General features: G+C 37.6%; 1 protein-coding gene across 2 annotated transcripts; it reads left to right on the top strand.

Annotated features, from left to right (window-relative positions):
- Positions 1–13,000, top strand: clic5a (chloride intracellular channel 5a). 2 transcript variants are annotated; one of them, XM_067367799.1, is made up of 7 exons: positions 1–251; positions 2,478–2,587; positions 2,825–2,887; positions 6,494–6,619; positions 6,703–6,809; positions 7,033–7,214; positions 12,084–13,000. In XM_067367799.1, the coding sequence occupies exons 1-7, from the start codon at positions 201–203 to the stop codon at positions 12,246–12,248; spliced, it is 804 nt and encodes a 267-aa protein (XP_067223900.1). In that variant the 5' UTR covers positions 1–200; the 3' UTR covers positions 12,249–13,000. The 2 variants fall into 2 exon arrangements, with proteins under 2 accessions (XP_067223900.1, XP_067223901.1); XM_067367800.1 differs by lacking the exon at positions 2,825–2,887 and having other exon boundaries at positions 6–251.
- Positions 13,001–20,927: the final 7,927 nt, after the last annotated feature.

Below are 20,927 nucleotides of genomic sequence, written 5' to 3' on the forward strand. Positions count from 1 at the left end.
TCTCACTGACAGCTGACCGCAGGGGCCAAATCAAAACAACGACATCACATCCACCAACTTGTTACAGTGCTGAGACCATCACAACACCCTGCTGGACGCATATAAGACTCTTTCCTGAAAGCAAATTCGCATCCAGGGAAAAGGAGGTTACATTTTCATAATTCTCTGTCAGCCTCTGAATCTGAGTGAGCTTAAGCGATATGACCTCAAATGAAGAGGACAAAGATCCTGATATTGAGCTTTTTGTGAAGGTAAGCATAAAAATGAGCTTTAATGAGCTCTTTTACTGTGTTTTGTGTACTTCATCAGTAGTCAGGGGTCAGGAATCAATGGCAGAACTACTTTTGAAAACCTGTTTTAAGCATTCTGACAATTGTAGCTCAAGTTTGTTGGCAACGGTTGAGGTTAAGATGGGCGTCTGGCCCAGGACAGGGCTCAAAAGGGGGCAGGTAACATTTCAAAGCAGAAACCCCAGGTCCTTCTTGAATTATTTCTTCCTTTCTATCAACGCCTCATGCTCTAATTCCTCTGAAGGGAACTTCTGCTGTGGTTTGTTTTGCAGATGTGGTGATGTTTAGAGAACATGTTAACAGCTGAAATTGCTGAAAGAGTGAAAAGAATGAAAATGTTGATAAAGACATTATTAAAAGCATTAGCAGCATTGTAAATCAAAGAACTGTCTTAATCGCATAAGGTCAGATACTGTATTTCTTCCATGTGGCATCTTATTGCATGAGTCAAAGTTATAAATAGAGCTAATAGTGACAATAAAAACTTTGTTGGCTGGCATGTGTTTACTGTTTGATTTAGAATTGCTGAGTACTGATATATGTCCTTATTAGTGATGTTTGCCAAGTTGCTTATTTGCTTAGTGATTTGAAACCCATAACTCTTAGTATTAAACTTTAACATATACTGTGTTAAAGACATTAATGATTCCTCAAATCATGTGTCTTCTTGTAGAGAGGTGTGCTATAACTTTAATAAGTAATCAGACTTACAATTATGTACCTGGGAGACAATAAAACAAGCACAAGAATGTTACTGATCACAGAGATTTAGAAGTGCTCTTTTAAATCAAGCCAGTATAGGTAACCACCTGCAGCCACCTAGAACATTCTTGTAACCACACAGCAACATGCAGAAAAGCACTGTAAACACCATAGCAACAGCATAGAAATGCCCTGGCAACCAGCTTTCACTACTACTGACACTAGTTTTTACAGCCAGTGCCATAGAAGAGCCATTTTGGGTCACTTTTCAGTGAACAACAGTTTTTTTTTCCAAGTGTGAGGAACATTTTAATAGTACCTTTTGTGTAATGGAAAGGCTCTATGGATGTTAAAGGTACTAAAGATGCCAATAAAGAACCTTTATTTTTAAGAGTGTATACTGTAGCGTCCTTGTCGGTGAGTTTTGCATGGACAAGGAGCACTCAGAAATCCAATACACAGAGAGTCATAAAATATATTCTAAGAGCATTTTAATCTAAATAACTAATTTTAATAGTAAAATTATATTTGGTCCTTGCTCTGAATATCTTTTATCCTATGGGAAGGTATAAAGTTGGTTGGATTGAGTAATGTCAGATTGAAAAACTTCCATGTCCCATTCAGTAAATGTCTCTGTGTGTGAGCATAACCACAGGTGTAACATCAGCAATAAGGTGGACATTCGATCTGAGCCAATCATGCGTTGACCGTTTAACTCAGATGGGTGTTTGAAAACTAACCTCTTTGCATTTTATCCTAGCAAGTGATAAACACATTAATTTAGGTGGCGAGGATGATGTCTAACTACGTTCTATTGACAGGTACAGTATGACCCAAAACCCCTTTGCTGTGGGCTAATGGGGCAGGTAATGGAATTTCCATGCATAATTCAGCTCAAGCATGGATCTGATGTCTGGCTCAGGTTACTGGCCCAGTTTAAGGACACTATTGGGTAGCTTGATCTTCTAATTTCAGATATGGAAATTTGGCACCGAATCCCATTCGTTCTTTGTATTGTGTACTATTGTTTTGAAGATTACAAATCATGCACTGAATGGTGAATGACTTTCAGGGGTTTAATAATATCACATTTGCCCTAATGACACTGACATGCATGTCTGGGTTTGTGAGTTGAATAATTATTAAAAAAAAAATATATAAAAAAAAATTGGATTACCTTGTTAAAAATAATGCAATATACTATACAAACAATATATATATATATATATATATATATATATATATATATATATATATATATATATATATATATAAAAATATATAACAATTTTAGGACATAATTCATTGCAAGAATCTTTATATTGCTTATTGGCAAAAAAACATGTTCAAACATATTTCCTGCCTGCAAAATACTTGTAGAACTATTGTACTTTGATGTGTGTCATGATTATCATATTCATATATCTTACTGTATATGTGATGTATTGAGTCTGGTGTAATGATTTCTCTGTTTGTGTTCCTCAGGCTGGCAGTGATGGTGAAAGTATTGGAAACTGTCCTTTCTCTCAGAGGCTTTTTATGATCCTGTGGCTAAAGGGAGTCGTGTTCAACGTCACCACTGTCGATCTGAAAAGGTAATGAAATTTCAATTGTATTTTAAAATTTGGACTATAGGCAAAATTCAATGAATTGATTTTTAAAAAGTGGTCGATTCAATTCAATATCAAAAAGCCATGAATCGTTCTTTTTTTTTCCATATTTTGTTTCCCCGCAAACATTGTACATAATATCTGATTAACTTGAATCTTATTACTAGTCTGCGCAATGTTACAATGGGAATCCTGTCATTCATTCAATGTTTAACATGGCAGATGCAGGTGCGCCTTTCAGCTGACGTTCCGGACAGTTGAAGGAACTGTCACTGTCCCGATCAGGCCAGTGCTGCATGGTCATGAAAGTTTATCATTTGCACTGTGTTTTTAAGGGCTTGCCATTTAAACATTCAGTCTGTCAGTCAAATAATAGCAGTAGATGGGAACTTGAACAATAACAGTAGACAAATCAAAATTAAAACCTGCGGCTCGTGACGACACATTAATGTCCTGAGACACGAAACAATCGGTTTGTGTGAGAAACCAAACATTATTTAGATATTTTTTACCTCTAATACACCACTATGTCCAACTTCGTTCAGCTTCCTGTTAGTGAGGTCAAAAAACGCGTTGTGATGACGGAAGTAATGTCTCGCCCATATACTTCAATGAGCGCGAGACATCACTTCCGTTGTCAGAGCGCGATCAGACCTCACTAGCCGGAAGCTGAACGGAGTTGGACATAGTGGTGTATTAGAGGTAAAAAATTATATAAATACTGTTCGGTTTCTCGCACAAACCAATCGTTTCGTGTCTTAGGACATCAATGTGCCGTCACGAGCCGCAGGGTTTAATTTGGATTTGTTTATGGAAGTTTTTTTGACTCTTATTGTTCAAGTTCCCAATCACTGCTATTATTTGACTGACAGACGGCAGCGGTTGCAGTTAAAAATCATAATTTGCGTTTGACTGAAGAAAAAAATTCCTCTACATCTTGGATGCAGTGGGGGTAAGCAGATAAACATCAAATTTTCATTTTTGGGTGAACTATCCCTTTAAGGCCTGTTCACACCAAGAACGATAACTATAAAGATAATAATAAAGATACAGTTCTAAAAATCTTTCTGAATATAAAAGAATAGCACTGTCCACACCACAGCTATAACGACAATGATATAGAGAAACAATATTGTTGGGATCACTTTCAGAACTTTTTTTTCAGTTGTTGAACGATAAAACACTGACAGCCAATCAGAATCCATTCTAATTTAAGGGATCACGCATTTTAAAATGACAGACGACATTGCGGAGAGGTTAATCGCCAAGGTCCAGAAAAAGCCACCACTTTTTGACAACCTCCCTTTTCAAAGATACTTTATAGAAAATAGATATATCGAAAACAACCGGTCATACCCTTTGAATAAATGATAAGAAGTATTAACGATGAGATCATTATGCCAGGATAGCAAACAGTGTAACATAAAATTACCTCATGTATCCAGCACTAATTTTGATAACATTGTCTTGCTTCCTTTGACGTTGCAGTGAAAAAGACTAGACGTTGTTTTTATTCCACTATATTGACTTCATCAGTTAAATTCACTGTTAGATCAGATTGATTACACTAGCTATTCACTCGAAACTTAGCATGCTGAGGATATCTGCTGGTCAAAGCCGTGTAAATGCAACAAGAACAGCAAAAACATGTTGTTCACACTTTGAAACCGCAATGCTTAAGCTTAGAATAAACAGACACATCGCTTGTCGGTCTAATATAGCAAATATATTTATTGTTATAGTTCTCTTCATAGTTATCATTCTTGGTGTAAACAGGCCTTTAGTCTTAAAGTGACAGCAGCCTAATATTCCTGCTGCTGTCTGTTTTTTTATGTTAATCAAACAACATAAGACAGAAAAGAAATACTCACTGCTCTTGAACTTTTGTAACTTTAGAAAGGATTAATCCATATTTAATTTATACACACTATGCATTTATTAATTTTTTTTTTTTTTTTTGTGTGTCAGGGCCAGTGAAAATTATCCTTTGAAATTAATTAAAAATCAAATCAAATAGAGATTTTGCGATTTGGAATCGAATTGGGATATCTGTTTCAATAACAGCCCTATTTAAAATCTACTTTTGGTATTAGGTTTGCTGTTAAAACCCCATGAAGTCAAAATTGTGGCTTTTAGTTTATGTGTGTTAGTCCACCCATCTATTTTCTCAAAACACTTTAAATAAACTTTAATTGTGTCCATATTTTAAAGCTTAAAGGTACAATATGTAAAATTTTTGCAGTAAAATATCCAAAAACCACTAGGCTAGTGTTATATATTTTGTCCAGCTGATTACAAACAATATCTCTAACGTTTTCAACTACTTGTAAATCATGAGAAAATCCCCATTCTAAACAGTGACATGGGGCAGTGCAGTCGCCTGTCAATGACGTCAGTTACCTTTGTTACCGCCTTTACTGACGTAGAAACCACATGACAACAGTGCCGTGGACAAATGCGGAAGTAGTGTCTAGCGTCCAGCAAACCACTAGCTCGCTTCAAGCAGTTCCTTATTTACTTCTTGCACGTTTTATGGTGGATTGTGTTACTTATTTATGGAACATAATTACTGTTTACCATCTGCCGCTGGTTCTGTCGACAAGGACAGCTCCTGTAAACTCATGACCGGAAAAGCGGAAGCGGCGCCGGCGACTGTATCATAATAAAAGTCCTGCTGCTCGTGAGGCGTGTGTTGATCAATCGCTCCAGATCCTCGTTCAGCTCCCGCAACACTCGGTCCTGCTCTGCTTCATACTACAGTAACGTTAATAATCGCATCCACGAACATGAGTTCTTCCAGACTCCAATCCCTATTCTTTTGCACCGTCCGTTGAGATGGAGACCGCATGTCCCAAGTTTCCGCTCTAAAACTTGGCGTCATCAAACTACGCCTTTGTTTTGAATAGGCTTCTAGCGACCTCTAGCGGAAAAAAATATCACTAATTGTACCTTTAATACTCCGCATCTGCATTATGCTCCACTCATCCTTTCCTCACTCCACAGCTTGAATTTACTGCCTTGCCTGCTCTTTCCTTTCTTCCATCTCTGACTTGAATTTCCTGACTCATTTCTGTTTCTAAAAAAAAGTAAATTATACATGTCAGCTATATAATAACCAGTGAATGTCAATTTATGTAATGAATTTTAATGTAATTACTGAAGGCTGAAGGCTTTACCTGAATCACACTGGCCCATTTTATCACATTCAGCCAAAGTGGGCGAACAATATTTAAACACCTTACAAGAAAACAAATAAAAAAAAGTTTTTCTTTGCATTTTATTCCCTGTTAACTGTAGCAACAAATAAAACAGGAACTCTCACAATAATATTTATTAACATTTAGTGAGCAACCTTATAAGTTAGAAATGAAAATGTTATGTCAAAGGGTTTTTTACCTTTCACCATGAGGTAGTCATCCTTTGAGGGGTGGCCACACCCACTAATGTCATATTGCATCAGCTATTATAACTATTTTATCATTAAAAAAAAATAGTGTATCTTCAATTAAACACCATTGTTATGATCTGCATGTGCAAACCCATTGAGCAAACTGCAAACAAGCTTAAACAGCCTACTTTACCTGCATTCACCCTATCCAGGTCTTCTGAGATTGTGTGAATTCTGGCAATTAAATAATAAAAGTCTTGAATTTAGTTATTTTAGCTTATTTTAATGCTTATTTTAATGCTTTATTTTGGGCCCCTGGTTGAAGACCTTTGCTTTAGATAGATACATGTTTGTCCCAACCAAATATTCTGTTTCAATAGGAAATACATGAACATAGCGAAGAAAATAGTGCTTTTTAATTGGTCTGCAAAAATTACTTTCTCTTCTACATTGTGTAATGATAAAAATCAGTAAAATCTAAAGTTTTTTCATTATTCTTCAAGGAAACCAGCTGATCTCCATAATCTCGCTCCTGGAACTCCCCCGCCATTCCTTACCTTCAATGGAGAGGTGCGGACAGACATCAACAAAATCGAGGAATTCTTGGAGGAGATGCTAGCACCTCCCAAGTAGGTTGACAGGATGCTGATAGATGAATTGATTGTTTATGTAATGTGAACAGCATTATATATTTTTCTTTCACTTCCAAAAGATATCCAAAACTGGCTGCAAAGAACAAGGAGTCAAATACAGCAGGAAATGACATCTTTGCAAAGTTCTCAGCCTACGTCAAGAACACAAAGCCAGAAGCCAATGCAAGTGAGTTTAACGTCTGCTCTATAACTTATTAGACAGGTTGAAGGAATATCTACTGCTCTTTATGCATGCTCTGCTGTCAACGGAAAAATATGGAGCCACATGTTATCCAAAGCTCATTCACATTCCGCTAGTCCTTTACAGGGATTGTCTTGACTTAAAGTCGCCATATTTCTTCAGATAAAAACATTCAGCATAAGCACATATCAAACTGTTGGCTGTGTAGGTCTGGAGAAGGGGCTACTGAAAGCTCTGAAGAAACTGGACAACTTCCTTAACTCCCCTCACCCGGACGAGATTGATGCCAATGGTACGGGGGAGGAGAAGTGCTCCAACCGCAAGTACTTGGACGGCAATGAATTAACGCTCGCAGACTGCAACCTCCTCCCTAAACTGCACGTAGTGAAGGTGATGTACCGCTGGGAGATCTGATTTAATTGATCACTTAAAAGATAAAATACTGGGGATTCCTGAAATGTTCTAGGAGAGACTTTTTATTGCACTGATTATTATTTTTTATAAAGTTAAAAGTCTTTTGAACATTATTGCTGGAATAAAATATATGGGGTATGGGGTAAGTTGGCACAATGGGATCGTGGTCATTTATTGCCACTGATTTGAGAAGAATACATTTTCTGAAATATGAAATACTCTCTAAAGTAAAGGCAGTCATCTTCTACACTGCAATTTTTTTTCCAAATCTGTGTTTTTGACGTGTTTTTCAGTGAGATGTATAAAGATTCTTACATCAAAATAGAAGCAAAATGACATTTGACATAAAGTCATGTTTTCTGAAAAAGAAGAACAAATATCTGCCAGTGAAGTAAGAAATCAAAGGGAAAACAAGTCTATTTTTCTTAACCCATTTTTTTCTTGTTTTAAAGGTGCCCTAGAATCAAATGATTCTATATTGATTTTATATTGGCATAGTTGAATAACAAGAGTTCAGTACATGGAAAAGACATACATTGAGTTTCAAACTCCATTGTTTCCTCCATTTTATGTAAATCTCATTTGTTTAAAAGACCTTCGAAGAACAGGCAAATCTCAACATAACACTGACTGTTACGTAACAGTCAGGATCATTAATATGCACGCCCCCAATATCTGCATATGCCAGCTCATGTTCAAGGCATTAGACAAGGGCAGCCAGTATTAACGTCTGGATCTGTGCACAGCTGAATCATCAGACTAGGTAAGCAAGCAAGGACAATAGCGAAAAATGGCAGATGGAGCAATAATAACTGACATGATCCATGATAACATGATATTTTTAGTGATATTTGTAAATTGTCTTTCTAAATGTTTTGTTAACATGTTGCTAATGTACTGTTAAATGTGGTTAAAATTACCATCGTTTCTTAGTGTATTCACAGAGACAAGAGAGCCGTCGCTATTTTCATTTTTAAACACTTGCAGTCTGTATAATGCCTAAACACAACTTCATTCTTTATAAATCTCTCCAACAGTGTGTAATGTTAGCTTTAGCCACGGAGCATAGCCTCATTCAGAGTCAAATGTTAACATCCAAATAAATACTATACTCACATGATCCAGTGCATGCATGCAGCATGCATGACGAACATTTTGTAAAGATCCATTTGAGGGTTATATTAGCTGTGTGAACTTTGTTTATGCACTGTTTTATAGTCGCAAGCTTGGGGGTGGAGAGCGCGAGGATTTAAAGGGGCCGCAGCCTGAATCGGCACATATTTAATGATGCCCCAAAATAGGCAGTTAAAAAAAATTAATTAAAAAAAATCTATGGGGTATTTTGAGCTGAAACTTCACAGACACATTCAGGGGACACCTTAGACTTATATTACATCCTGTGAAAGAATATTCTAGAACATTCACCTTTAAGCATAAACTCACCCAATTTTGAAACTGTTTCAGAAAACAGCGCCACAAGTAAATGTGTCTTGATTTAAAGGTGCAGTATGTAAGAATTCTGTCCGCTAGGGGTAGCTTGATGATGCCAAGTTTGAGTGCGGAATCTTGGGACATGTGGTCTCCACCAACTCCGGTCCTGGAGGGCCAGTATCCAGCAGAGTTTAGCTCCAACCCTAATCAAACACACCTGTACCAGCTAATCAAGGTCTTTAGGATTAGTAGAAAGTTATAGGCAAGTGAGTTTTTATCAGGGATGGAGATAAACTCTGCAGGACACTGGCCCTCCAGGACCGGAGTTGTCCATCCCTGGTGTAAAAGAATAGGGATAGGACTAGGGAAGAAGTCATGTTCATGGATGCGATTATCAACGTTACTGTAGTATGAAGTAGAGCAGGACGAAAAAAAACCCCGAAACATCTCACACTGAAGCACTGTATCGGAGTTTGATTCGTTTTGCCATAACCACGTGATCGGTGACATCCGAAGCTTCGTTTTCACACACAACCACGTGACTGCTTCATGTTCTGATTCACATAACGTGAACTCTTGCGCAGATGTGGTGTCATTTGCTTTTTAGCAAAATATTATGTCATAATACGAATAAATATTTAAATGTGCAGTTTGTATTTATTTCCAGTTCGTACTTCATTCTATGACAATCATTTATTTTGATAATATATGCCAAAGCTTGCCTATTTGTCCCCCCAAAAATGTATTCAGATTCATTTATTCAAATTGTTAGTGATGGGAAACCGAGGCTTTCTGAAGTATTTGAGGCTATCATCAAATTGTGCCGAAAAACGGTTCATTACTCGAAGCTTTTAACACAGTGCGTATTAGCGACATCTGGTGGTCAGACTTGTTTTCTCCACCATATCTAAATCATCGCGGAGCAGATAGGGTTTGAAAAAGCATGTGACCAAAGCTTTGGAAGTCCGTGACAGAATCACTCTTATCTTGAATCAGTTATATCAAATCTGATGTAATCTCATCTAAATTAATTTGTGACAATGAGACCACCACTCGTGTCATGTGTAACCTGGTCAACGGATTCACATATTGATCAATAATATAAAATATACAATTATGCGATCATAATTGATGTGAGTAGTTGAAAAAATATTTTTGGGTGAGCTGTTTAACCCTTATGTTCTGTTCGGGGTCTCTGAGACCCGAGCAATAAAACATGCATTTTTCTTTTATGCATCAGCTGAAGCGCCAGCTGTCTCGACTTTCCGATACTGCATGAGGTTCAAAGCTTCAAACGTCATCAATCACGTGGTATTGTCATTTCGATACAAGCATCGGTACAGTGTGTGATACAATAATGCTTTGAAAACTGTGTCTGAGCATCGAAGCCCTGGTATCAATCGTCCCATCACTATAGTTAGCTATAACGTTACTCTGTGAGTTCGCTCGGTGGCTGCTGTGAGACACTGTTGCACACTGCAGTAAGCTGATCGATTTTAGAATATAGGGTAGAGTGGGGGAAAACGCCCCCCTTAAGGAAAATGTGACATTACAGTGAAACAAAACATAAATGTGACTAGAATTGCCTTCCCGGTTTTGAGTGACTATGGCAGGAGTTATTCACCAAATATTAAAATTGCTCAGCCTTTATAATTAATTAGTATTTTGACTGAAAATATTTTTTGTACAAAGGGGGCGTTTTGCCCCAGCGGTGGGGTAAAACGCCCCCCAAGGTGGGGTAAAATGCCCCCTTTCTTTACCAACCAGTTTGCTTCATAGATCAACAGCAAAATGAACAGAATAGTTTCTAAAAGTAAAAGGCAAGTAATGTATCAACATGTATAGGCCTACATATTTAATATTTTTAATATTTATTTGAGGAATATCCAACATATCCAAATTTTTAACATTTGATAATTGATGTATTTTTTCACCACTATCACCAAGACAAACAGAAAACCCTAAATAAATATTAAACTTATAAATTTATATATTTATGTAGTAAAATATGTCCAATAAATGCATTAAAAGCCATCCAATTTAATGTGGTCACCTAACCACCTTCCATCAGTGAACTAACTGTGCTATCAAGCTAGCCTAATGCTCACTTGAGGTAATTTTTATTATTATTATTTTTTTTTTTAATTTTGTTTAAATATTTTGATTTTACCACCTAGTTATACTGCATTAAGTGTAAAACAAAGGATTTGATAGACAGAAATATGTTATTATAGTAATTATGATACAGAGAAACTATGCCCTCTGGGGGGCATTTTACCCCTCAGCGTAGGGGGCGTTTTACCCCACAAGCTACGACTTTTTAAAAAAATGTTTAATTTTTAAAATATAATCATATTCCTTATAAATAACATATCCTCTCATACTACAGACTTCACTATTCATCTATCATACATCACTGTGATATCCTGCAGAACAATATTCTCTTAAACACTTGTTTACTAATATCTGAAAATTATAGCGCTTATCATGTAATCCTCTTCTCTTCAAATACGTCGCTGGTGTCAGCTTCTCCAAGGAGATTTGTTTATCCCCGTTGTCAAACGTAGTGCATAGCAACAGTGAAAATGTATATTGACTACCTCTGGTGCTTATTTTGAGAAAAACAGGTGGGGGGCGTTTTACCCCAGGGGGGCGTTTTCCCCCACTCTACCCTAATATTAAATGCTGGCTTGTGTTGATAAATGGCATGCAATTCATTTTAAAACATATTGTATGATGGAGAAAATGCTGTATTACTGTTACTAAAAATAAAGCTGCATCTGATTATGCTATGTTAGCTGACAAAATAGTATTTTTTCTCTGAGGCGTGGTAAAGCATTACTCTCAAAAAATCAAGAAAATTAGATATAAACAATAAGACTAAACGTGTTGAGCTATATAACATCAATACATTTTATGTCTATAAATATATCAAAACGTTCCATTGTCTATCAAAATGTGTAATATATTAAAGCGTCTTTAGTGTTTCCATGGTTTCTACAAAATAAAACCAGAAACCGAGGGTAACGCAGGTATGACGCAATTGACAGGCGACTCGTCACACGTCCCGGAGCCTTGGTTAAAATTGCAATTTTCTCACGATTTACAAATAGTTGGAAACAATTGGGATATTGTAAGTACTCAAATGAACAAAATATATAACACTGGCCTAGTGTTTTTTGGATATTTTACTGCAAAACTATTACATATTACACCTTTAAGAATGTTTAGATATTTGTACCGGGAAGTACCAGCAACATGCAAAGATCTACAGCAACTGATGATTTCCATAAAATTACAACATATAAACACATGATAACTTGCCCCAACAGGACATTTATTAAAATACTTTTAGGATGATTTATTTGGAATATAGCAGTTTCTTTTCATCATTGTTTTTCTTTCCACATTCAGGTGGTTTCAAAGAAATACCGTAACTTTGACATTCCATCAGAGTTTAGTGGAGTTTGGAGGTACCTGCAGAATGCCTATGCACGTGATGAATTCACCAACACCTGTGCGGCAGACAGAGAGATTGAACTGGCCTATCAGGACGTGGCCAGGCGACTGGGCAAATGAACACCAACCAAGCAGTGACTCTAATAATCATATGCAAACAACAGAAAGAGAAAATGATTTTTCTTCAGCAGTTCTTGAGCAGAATTTGCCATATTGGCTCAGTCCTGCAATATTCTAAACTGTTGCCTGCTCTTTTCATGCTTGTGTGTACTTCCATAACTATTGCCATTATGTTTACTGTCTGTAAGTGACATAAACTGCTCTATTAGTGTCACTATCTTTGACGGTCTAGAAAAAAACACTGTGCCACTGTTTCTCTACAACTTGTCAGAGTCGGATGGTGATTCTCTTTGTTCAAAGTCAAATTCTTGCTGCAAAGCCCTTTAACGTTTTTGTGTTGCATAAATTATTTTTGCTAGCTTGTGAAACAGTAGCCTAATATAAAAGTGTGCTTTATCTGAAAGTATGATATTTAACTTTAGTATTTATTATAGTTAATGTTTGTGAATTTCTGAAGGAGAAAAAAAAGTAAAAATGAAAGAATTAAATTTCTTTCCATTGGCTTGAAAATAATTCTATTTAAGCACACAGCCCCACCTAGTGGTAAAATTAATGAAGCTGAGCTATTTATATTGGCCATGATATTGGCTTAATTCTGCAGCTGATATACAAATACTGACACAAAATGTATACATAATATTTAAGATCTTTTTCTATAAACAAATCAAAGCCATCACACAAAATAGGCACACATTTAGGTCTCAGGTATCTCTGCCCTGTCTGGAATTTTCATATATCAACTCAATAATTATGGTCTGTTATTAAATATATATTTTTTTATAAAGCTTGTGATGCTTCTTTTGTGTATGGTCACATGTCATACTGCAAGACAAAAAGTAGAAAAAACCTCAAGGCTTGTCATCATAGAGACAGTGACCGCATCATAATCTGAAAACCACGCCCACCATCCAACCCAAGCTGATTCCTTGTCATTTCTGACTTATAACAAAAAACAACAATTTCTAAAAGCTGCTACGTGACAGGGTGTACAGCAAACAAGCTAAAAAACCCAGAACTAAGTTTTTATAAGCTGCCAATGTGTTCCAGACGGGACATATCGCCCACCGAAGGGCATTTAGGAGCGAAAACAATCATGGCCACCATATTGAAGGGTCGTTCCAAACCGAAGTGCTCAAAACTGGCAACTTCAAAGGGTACTTCGGAATGAAGGATTTCATGAAGGATGAAGGCCCCCATGATCCTTTGCACAGGCAAGTTGTTTGGCATCACAGAATGGGTACAGCTCATTCTGAGTTGGAGTTTGATTTTACCTATAAATGTATGCATAGTATTTTTCTATACTTATATTTATACGAGTTAGATTTGGTACATTATTATGGTCAAAACAACATTGTACTTCAACAAAAATACTTTACAGCTCCCTTTATCAGTCCATTCAAATGTTTAAAATTCACAGACACAATTTACAATATGGTGCGATAAACCAAAACTAAATAAATAAATAAGTAAACTAACATTAAACAACATCTTTGTTTTTGTGGGGTCAACTGGCATACAAAATGTGCAACAAAGGTGCTTCCTTGAATGTCTCGTTAAGATGACGCAGAAGTGCGTTCCAAAAAAGATTTTTTTTGACCCCTACACCCTTCATCCCTTTGAAGCTCTCACCCCGGAGGGTAAACCCTTTAAAGGGATTAGGGCATAGGGATGAGCCCTACCAAATGGAATGCAGGGAGAAACATACCTTGAAATAGGACATCGTATTATTTCATTCATACCGAATAGAATGATTAGACGAACATTTTATGGTCTTATGCCTTCCACAGATGATATATATTTATAAAAATACATTTAGACCATTTAACAGTGATTGCTATCAGGATATGAGGAGACTTTCAACCAGTATACCAAAAAATGTTTCTGTAGAGAATCACCTATTGCACCTTTAAATTAAGCTCCTGTCTTTGTATCCTTTCGTGTTTTGTGAGATACCGTGTTTATCGACTTGATGTGATGGTCATGACAGGAAATACAGGTTAATACTACTCTATGTTCAAAATCAATTTTCTGGTGCTTGTTTTGCCCCATAGACTCATTGTAAGAAATCATGATTTTTCGCAATTTATCTTCAGTGGCATGGATGTTACATGTTTATTTTGTATTGAACCTGGAACATTTCTTTACCTTGCTGAGAAAACAGATAAAAACTGCTTAAAATCTGTTGGTCTGTCTAGACTGTCCTAGTGGTTTTAGAGGTGTTTTGGCCACTTGTCAGGCTGGGAGATCATATAACTAGCTAAATCAGTTGAACACCAGGCTTGCCAGGTTAAGAGTAAACCACATTAAAAGCTGATTTAAGGTTTTAGTTCTTGCTGTTGGATTTTTTCTTTTCCCCAGCAGGATAAAGATTAATATTAATTAATGTTAAATATATATTTTGAATGACGCTGTAGTCTGTAGCATATTTATATGACATAAATAGCTTGGCGTGGTTACAACCGAACATCTGCTGAGTTCCAACAACTGGATACAATATGAGAAGCTTAAGATAATATTTCATGAAAACCAAATGGTCACCCTCTATCAAACTGTCAAATACGTGTGAAAAAAGCTGTCGTTCCATCTGATTTCCAGCACATGTGATGTCTGTATGTCAGGTTTAGCTGGCAGCAGTATAATATTGCTTCAGTATTAAACAAGCATGGAGATCAGATTGGAACACAGGCCGAAACAGGAGAGGTTTTCCTCTGGTAGCTCAGGGCCGCTCGGCCTCATGGGTTTTAATTACCCTACGTCCTGTTGAGAAAGCCCTTTCACCATCTTAGAGCCGTCCAACACATTTCTTTCACTGCAAATTTAAACCATCTGCATTTATGTTTGCAGTCTTTATTTGGGCAGTGGGGCAAAGGGCCGGTCATACATGCACTTTGCTTCTTCCTTGATTGCTTCAGTAAGTTTTGCACCTTTCTAGGAGAAATGTCCTGCAGTCACGAAGTAGTGCATGAAGGCCAGTTCGACTCACTCACACCCCACACATCAATGCACCAAACACGTCTGTCACAGATCGTTTGATGACTATCTATACTGTAGAGCAGTGTTTCCCAAACTTTTTTTCTGGGGACCCACATTTTAAATTCGATAAATTCTTGTGACCCAATAAACATTAGGCCCATATAGTTCATATATCACAAAGAGAATTTATGCATTAACAAAATATGTATGACCATTTTTAAGGTCAGTTAAGCTTCCACTTAACTATTTAAAAGAGATACAGATATTTGACAAAGCACAATTATTTTTTATTTACCTGTTGTTGACAAAAAGTAAAATGCAGAGGTGAAATGAGAAAGGAAGAGTTGATAGGGCATCTCATTGTTTTCATATTCTCATCATTACAGTGTCAAGCTGGCCTCCCTCGGGGACGGTATTTTGGCTGTTGGCAGTGTTAGCCTGGTCTTTAGCTGTTTTTTTTCTTCTTAATTAGCTAAGCATCCATTTTTATGTCTGGTTGCCGAGTGCAGAGCGCAGCTAAAGAACAAAAAAAAATAAATAAATAAATAAATAAATAAATAAACGGAAGAAAACGATGATCTCCCTCGTGCGGTTAATTCTTGAACTACACATATAGCGGGCGAGAGCCGTGAGGGAACGGCGCGAGTGTTAATGAGCTTCACCTGGGAGGCGCACCGGCCTTGAGTCCCTCACGGAGGAGCTCCGGGAGCATAAAAGGAGGAGCGACTACAGTGAAGGATGAGAGAGGGCCAGGCCTGGACTTAACATTATGTTTTATTATGTTTGTGTGGCCGGCAGACGTCCGCGAGGGTCTGCCGGCATTACTTTCGTTTTGTTCTTTGTTTATTTTGGTATTAAAGTTATGTTGAACGTTCGCCGGTTCCCGCCTCCTTCTTCCCGTATCTACGAACTGTGTTACAAGCACACTGAAAAATAGTGCTCGACTTGGCGACCCATACAAAATCTCCCGCGACCCACTTGTGGGTCTTTGGGAATGACTGCTGTAGAGTCACAGTCAAAATGTCTAATTATTCAATAGTAGTGTCCGGTTTTCCTTCTTTTTTGTCATTAGCCGAACACATGCCTGTTTAAAGTATCCTTGTAAAGGGAGTTTGACTAAGCAAAGATCAAAAGATTAACTTCTCCACAATGTTGTCTGCCATTTAAATGCACAAGCCCTTACATTTGAATGAATTCTGATTGGCTTTTGTGTTTTATTGTTCAACAGCTGGTGGAAAAAAAAATCATTCTGAAAGTGATCCCAGTGATTTCGTTCCCCTACATCATTATCGCACAGAGCACAGAGCTGTGGGAGAAAAGTGAGCTAAACCTGAAAAAGGGCTCAAGGGTGAAAGCCTAAAACTCTAAAGATGAGAACAACTGTCTGGGAGCAATGGAGGCCTCAACAGGATGAAATTCCACAGGAGGGGCCTGCAACACTCGACCCCGCGACTTGATAATAATCAAGGAGCTTATGGCTGAGAGATTGCTCTAAGCTCGACCAGATAAAGCTACTACCAAAGGTCTAGAGAGCGGAGACTTTAGCATAGTGCTTTCCACTCTCTAAACGAGAGGAAGTCTAACAACGTTCAAGGATAACCACCGCTTTTTCTACAAAAGCCTACAACACCTGGCTATCTGTCTGTGCCTAACACCACTAGGGAACTAAAGCTCAGCATAGCACTTTTACTCTAAGATCAAGAGGAGCCCCAGCTCGACCTAGGCAAATTAAGGAGGCCGTAAAGCCTGCTACTTGCAATAATAGCCTAATGCAGAAGGATCACTAGCTGCCAGTTCTAAGCTGGAGAGGCTCACCTAGGAGTAGCCTATTCCAAGCCATGGCATGCAAGGAGGAGGAAAATCTACAGCATAACTGCCTCTGTCTAAAAGACACTCCTAAAATACAAACCTAGGCCAGATATAGGGACGGCCCAAAAAGAAGGGCCGACACACATGCACTCATGACCTCCCTGGAGCTCAATGGAGTGGAGACTTCACCCTAACAACTCTAAGGAAAGGAGGCCGACTCACAACACACAGGTGAACTCACCACCTGGAGCTTAATGGAGCGGTAGCTTCACTTTACTCTCTCCCAGTTAAATGCCCCAATACATAAGTATATATGTACAGTGTCCCAACTTTTTTGGAATCGGGTTTGTATATATATATATATATATATATATATATATATATATATATATATATATATATATATATATATATATATAAACATACATACATACATACATACAAACCTGATTCCAAAAAAGTTGGGACACTGTACAAATTATGGATAAAAACAGAATGCAATGATGTGGAAGTTTCAAATTTCAATATTTTATTCAGAATACAACATAGATGACATATCAAATGTTTAACCTGAGAAAATGTATCATTTTAAGGGGAAAATAAGTTGATTTTAAATTTCATGGCATCAACACATCTCAAAGAAGTTGGGACAAGGCCATGTTTACCACTGTGTGGCATCCTCTCTTCTTTTAACAGTCTGCAAACGTCTGGGGACTGAGGAGACAAGTTGCTCACTTATCTCACTAGACACTAGACAGCAAAAGACAAAGCATCCTCAAACAGCACAACACTCTCGTCAGCCACTGAAGTAAAATAAACAAAATAAACTTACGAAATAAACACATACAAACACTTCAGTCAAGCTTCTTCTGTGCGCATCGAGCACAAAAGATTGTCCCTCTTCCTACAGGAAGTCAGACAAACGGGAGTGGAGCTTCCTCAGCGGGAAAAGCTCTCACAAGAACATGTAAAGAACTCTCAAGTACTGAACATGCATTTTCTAACAAAGGACGCACAAGTCATCAAAGCATCAAATATCTAAGACACAGATGTACACACCGCTTGAAACGTCTGCTTAAAAAAGCCATTCTTACCTAGAACAGCACTTGAACAGCGTTTAGACAAAACAGTCCCTGAAGACGAAAAGAGGTTGACTTGTTCTTTTGGCACCCCTTATGTGCGTTCGGTTCACACTAGTAGTGACGTCATAGGCTGTTGCCGGCCAATAAGATTGGTATGATTTGATAGCGTTTCAGACACCGGTTTCTGAGGAGGCATTCCCCATAGCGCTAGATGCAGTGCGAGTTCCCTTTCGAAAGGGAATCAGTGTATTCACATTTCCTGTCAGTGGTCATAATGTTAGGCCTGATCGGTGTATATTAATTATTTATAATTTAGAGCTGTTGGGATTAATTTCCTGGGAAACGGCATACTTCTGTCATTCGGATGTGTGTGTTTATGTCATATCCATAAATATAGGAATGAAGATCAGGCTATGCTATATTCAGTGGAAGGTATCGTAGTAGCGCAAAGCTACAACAACTGAAGCTTGAACCAAAGACATTGCAAGATAAAAGAGAAAGCAACAGTACCCACATAATAAAACACAAAGCAACATTGTTTGCATAGCATCACATTAAATAACTATTTTGCCTTATCTGATAAAAACAGCACTAGGGATTGTAAAGTTTACATATGTGGCCTGAAAAACCATATGCACTAAAGCAGATTTGCTTCTTGTAATGCATTTCATTACAAATGCATTTACACTTGGTCTAGGTCTAGATAGGTGTCTGATCTGTAAAATGCATGAAGTGTACATGTAAATACCACCATTGAGAGTTTTGGGTGGACCAGTAAGCAACCGCACAGCAATGTGCGGACATCCACTCAGAACAAACACCTCTGCAACTGTACTACAAAGCCCTGGCAGATGCTCTAGCATCATATAGTTTATTCCTCACATGTTCTTCAGGAAATATATATATAAAAAAAAAAAATCAAATTTTTAAAATAATTTTACAGTGTTTACAATAACTGCAGTATGTTTTATTTTGACAGAAACTGTGGAAACTGTGTTTGGTTGGAAGCAAAAATGATATCATTACAGTCCTGGAAGAATCACATTATATTTGCTAAAACCAGCAATTACTTAAAAAAAAAAAAAGAGTCTTTTCCTGAATGCTTCTACCTTTCTTGAAGGGTGTCAAAGCAGCAGTATACGCCGGCCTCATTACTCACTTCCCACCTGATTTAACTCACACTGAAGTGGCTATTGCATTTTCATAGCTCAAAACCCAAAGGTAATCTAAAGCAGAGCCCACTCCATGGACACTGCCAACGCACCACGCAAGAGGCATGCAATTCCTCCACAACTCAGCTCGGATCACCAACATCAGAGGATTTCAGGGCAGTAAAGTCAAGGCAACCTGTAGTTCACTCAGACCGTTTTATCAAAACAAGCGCTTGCTTGAGTCTTATAATTATAGGCTAACGCACAGAGTTGGATTCAAGCATCGCTGCGCAGTAATATCCTTTGAGATCTTGTTGGATTTGTGACTGTGGATCGGTTGTGCATCAGTGACATCGCCTGGGTTCTAAATGATACCAAATGTTGAAGTTTGCCCCTATTTCAAACAGCAGGGTAATTGTGGGTATGCATCAGTCAGATCTTGATTTAGACTTCAATGCTGTCTGTCTGCACCTCATGAAGAGATCCAAGAGGTTTCACATTTTATGGTGGAAAATTAAAAGTCTTCATGCTGAGAGTGTATGAAACGGCATTTGGTATTGTTTGCTTTGGTAGAAATATTTTTTTTCTCCATCGCCAACTTGCCTCTGGGATTTTGGGATACGAAATTGCTGCATACCCACTCTTCTATCTACTTAAAGTTTCCATCTCGCTTTATATATATATACAGTATATACATTATGCTTTCATGTGTTCCCCATCTGTTCATCTCAGTGTTGATCTGCATCCCAATATAATTTATTTTTGTCAGTGGAAAGCTTAAAGGCATTGTTCATCACAAAATTAAAATTCTGTCAACATTTACTTAGTTTCATGTTTAGCCAAACCTGTATAATTTCCTTTTTTCCAGGAATGCAAAAAGAGATATTTTGAAAAATGTTCAAGCCTCTGTTTTCTGTATCAGAGTTAACTAACACTAAACCCATTTAAAATTTTAATTGAAAAAAAATAATATATATATAAAATATATATATAGCTTGACATCCCCATTTCACTAAATACTTTTGTTGTTTATGGAAAAGCGGCAAAAAAGAAAGAAAATCAAGTGGCTTTGGATTAACATGCGAATAAGTACATCATGACATTATTTTTATTTTTACGTGAACTGCTATGCTAATTTGATATGTGAAACCTAACATTCCATCAAAATGCTTGTGATATCAACTTAACACCTCGATGCAGTCGGTGTAAACAGCTGCTACCTACTCGCAGTAAGTCACCGTATCGCTCTGCAGAGCGTGGAATGACCCTTCTGCGGACTTAATATGAGCCATCCTGCTCTGAGCACAGGGTTCCAGTGGTGTCAGGCCTGCTGCATGCTGGGAAGATTGAGAGGGTGAGAGTGATGAGGTGGAACAATATCACTCACGCACGTGTGTTTGTTTAGGATTTGGCACTCGGCAGCTTCCAGAGAAGGTGTCAGAATGGAGCTTCACTTCTGTTTCACACGTCCTTTTTCTGAAACCAGAGTGCATGTCATGCAGGGCTTGAGAATAATGATGAAAGCATTGCTGCATTTTCTTACATTCAGTGTTGTCATAATATCAAACTTTAGTCACTACCAATACCAGTAAAAATTCATTAATCTAACCAGTATGACCACGATAATGATAATGTGATAAGTGACCATGTTTATATTTACAGTC

Source organism: Chanodichthys erythropterus, chromosome 18 (genome assembly GCF_024489055.1).
Source record: "Chanodichthys erythropterus isolate Z2021 chromosome 18, ASM2448905v1, whole genome shotgun sequence".
In the NCBI taxonomy this organism is placed as follows: Eukaryota; Metazoa; Chordata; class Actinopteri; order Cypriniformes; family Xenocyprididae; genus Chanodichthys; species Chanodichthys erythropterus.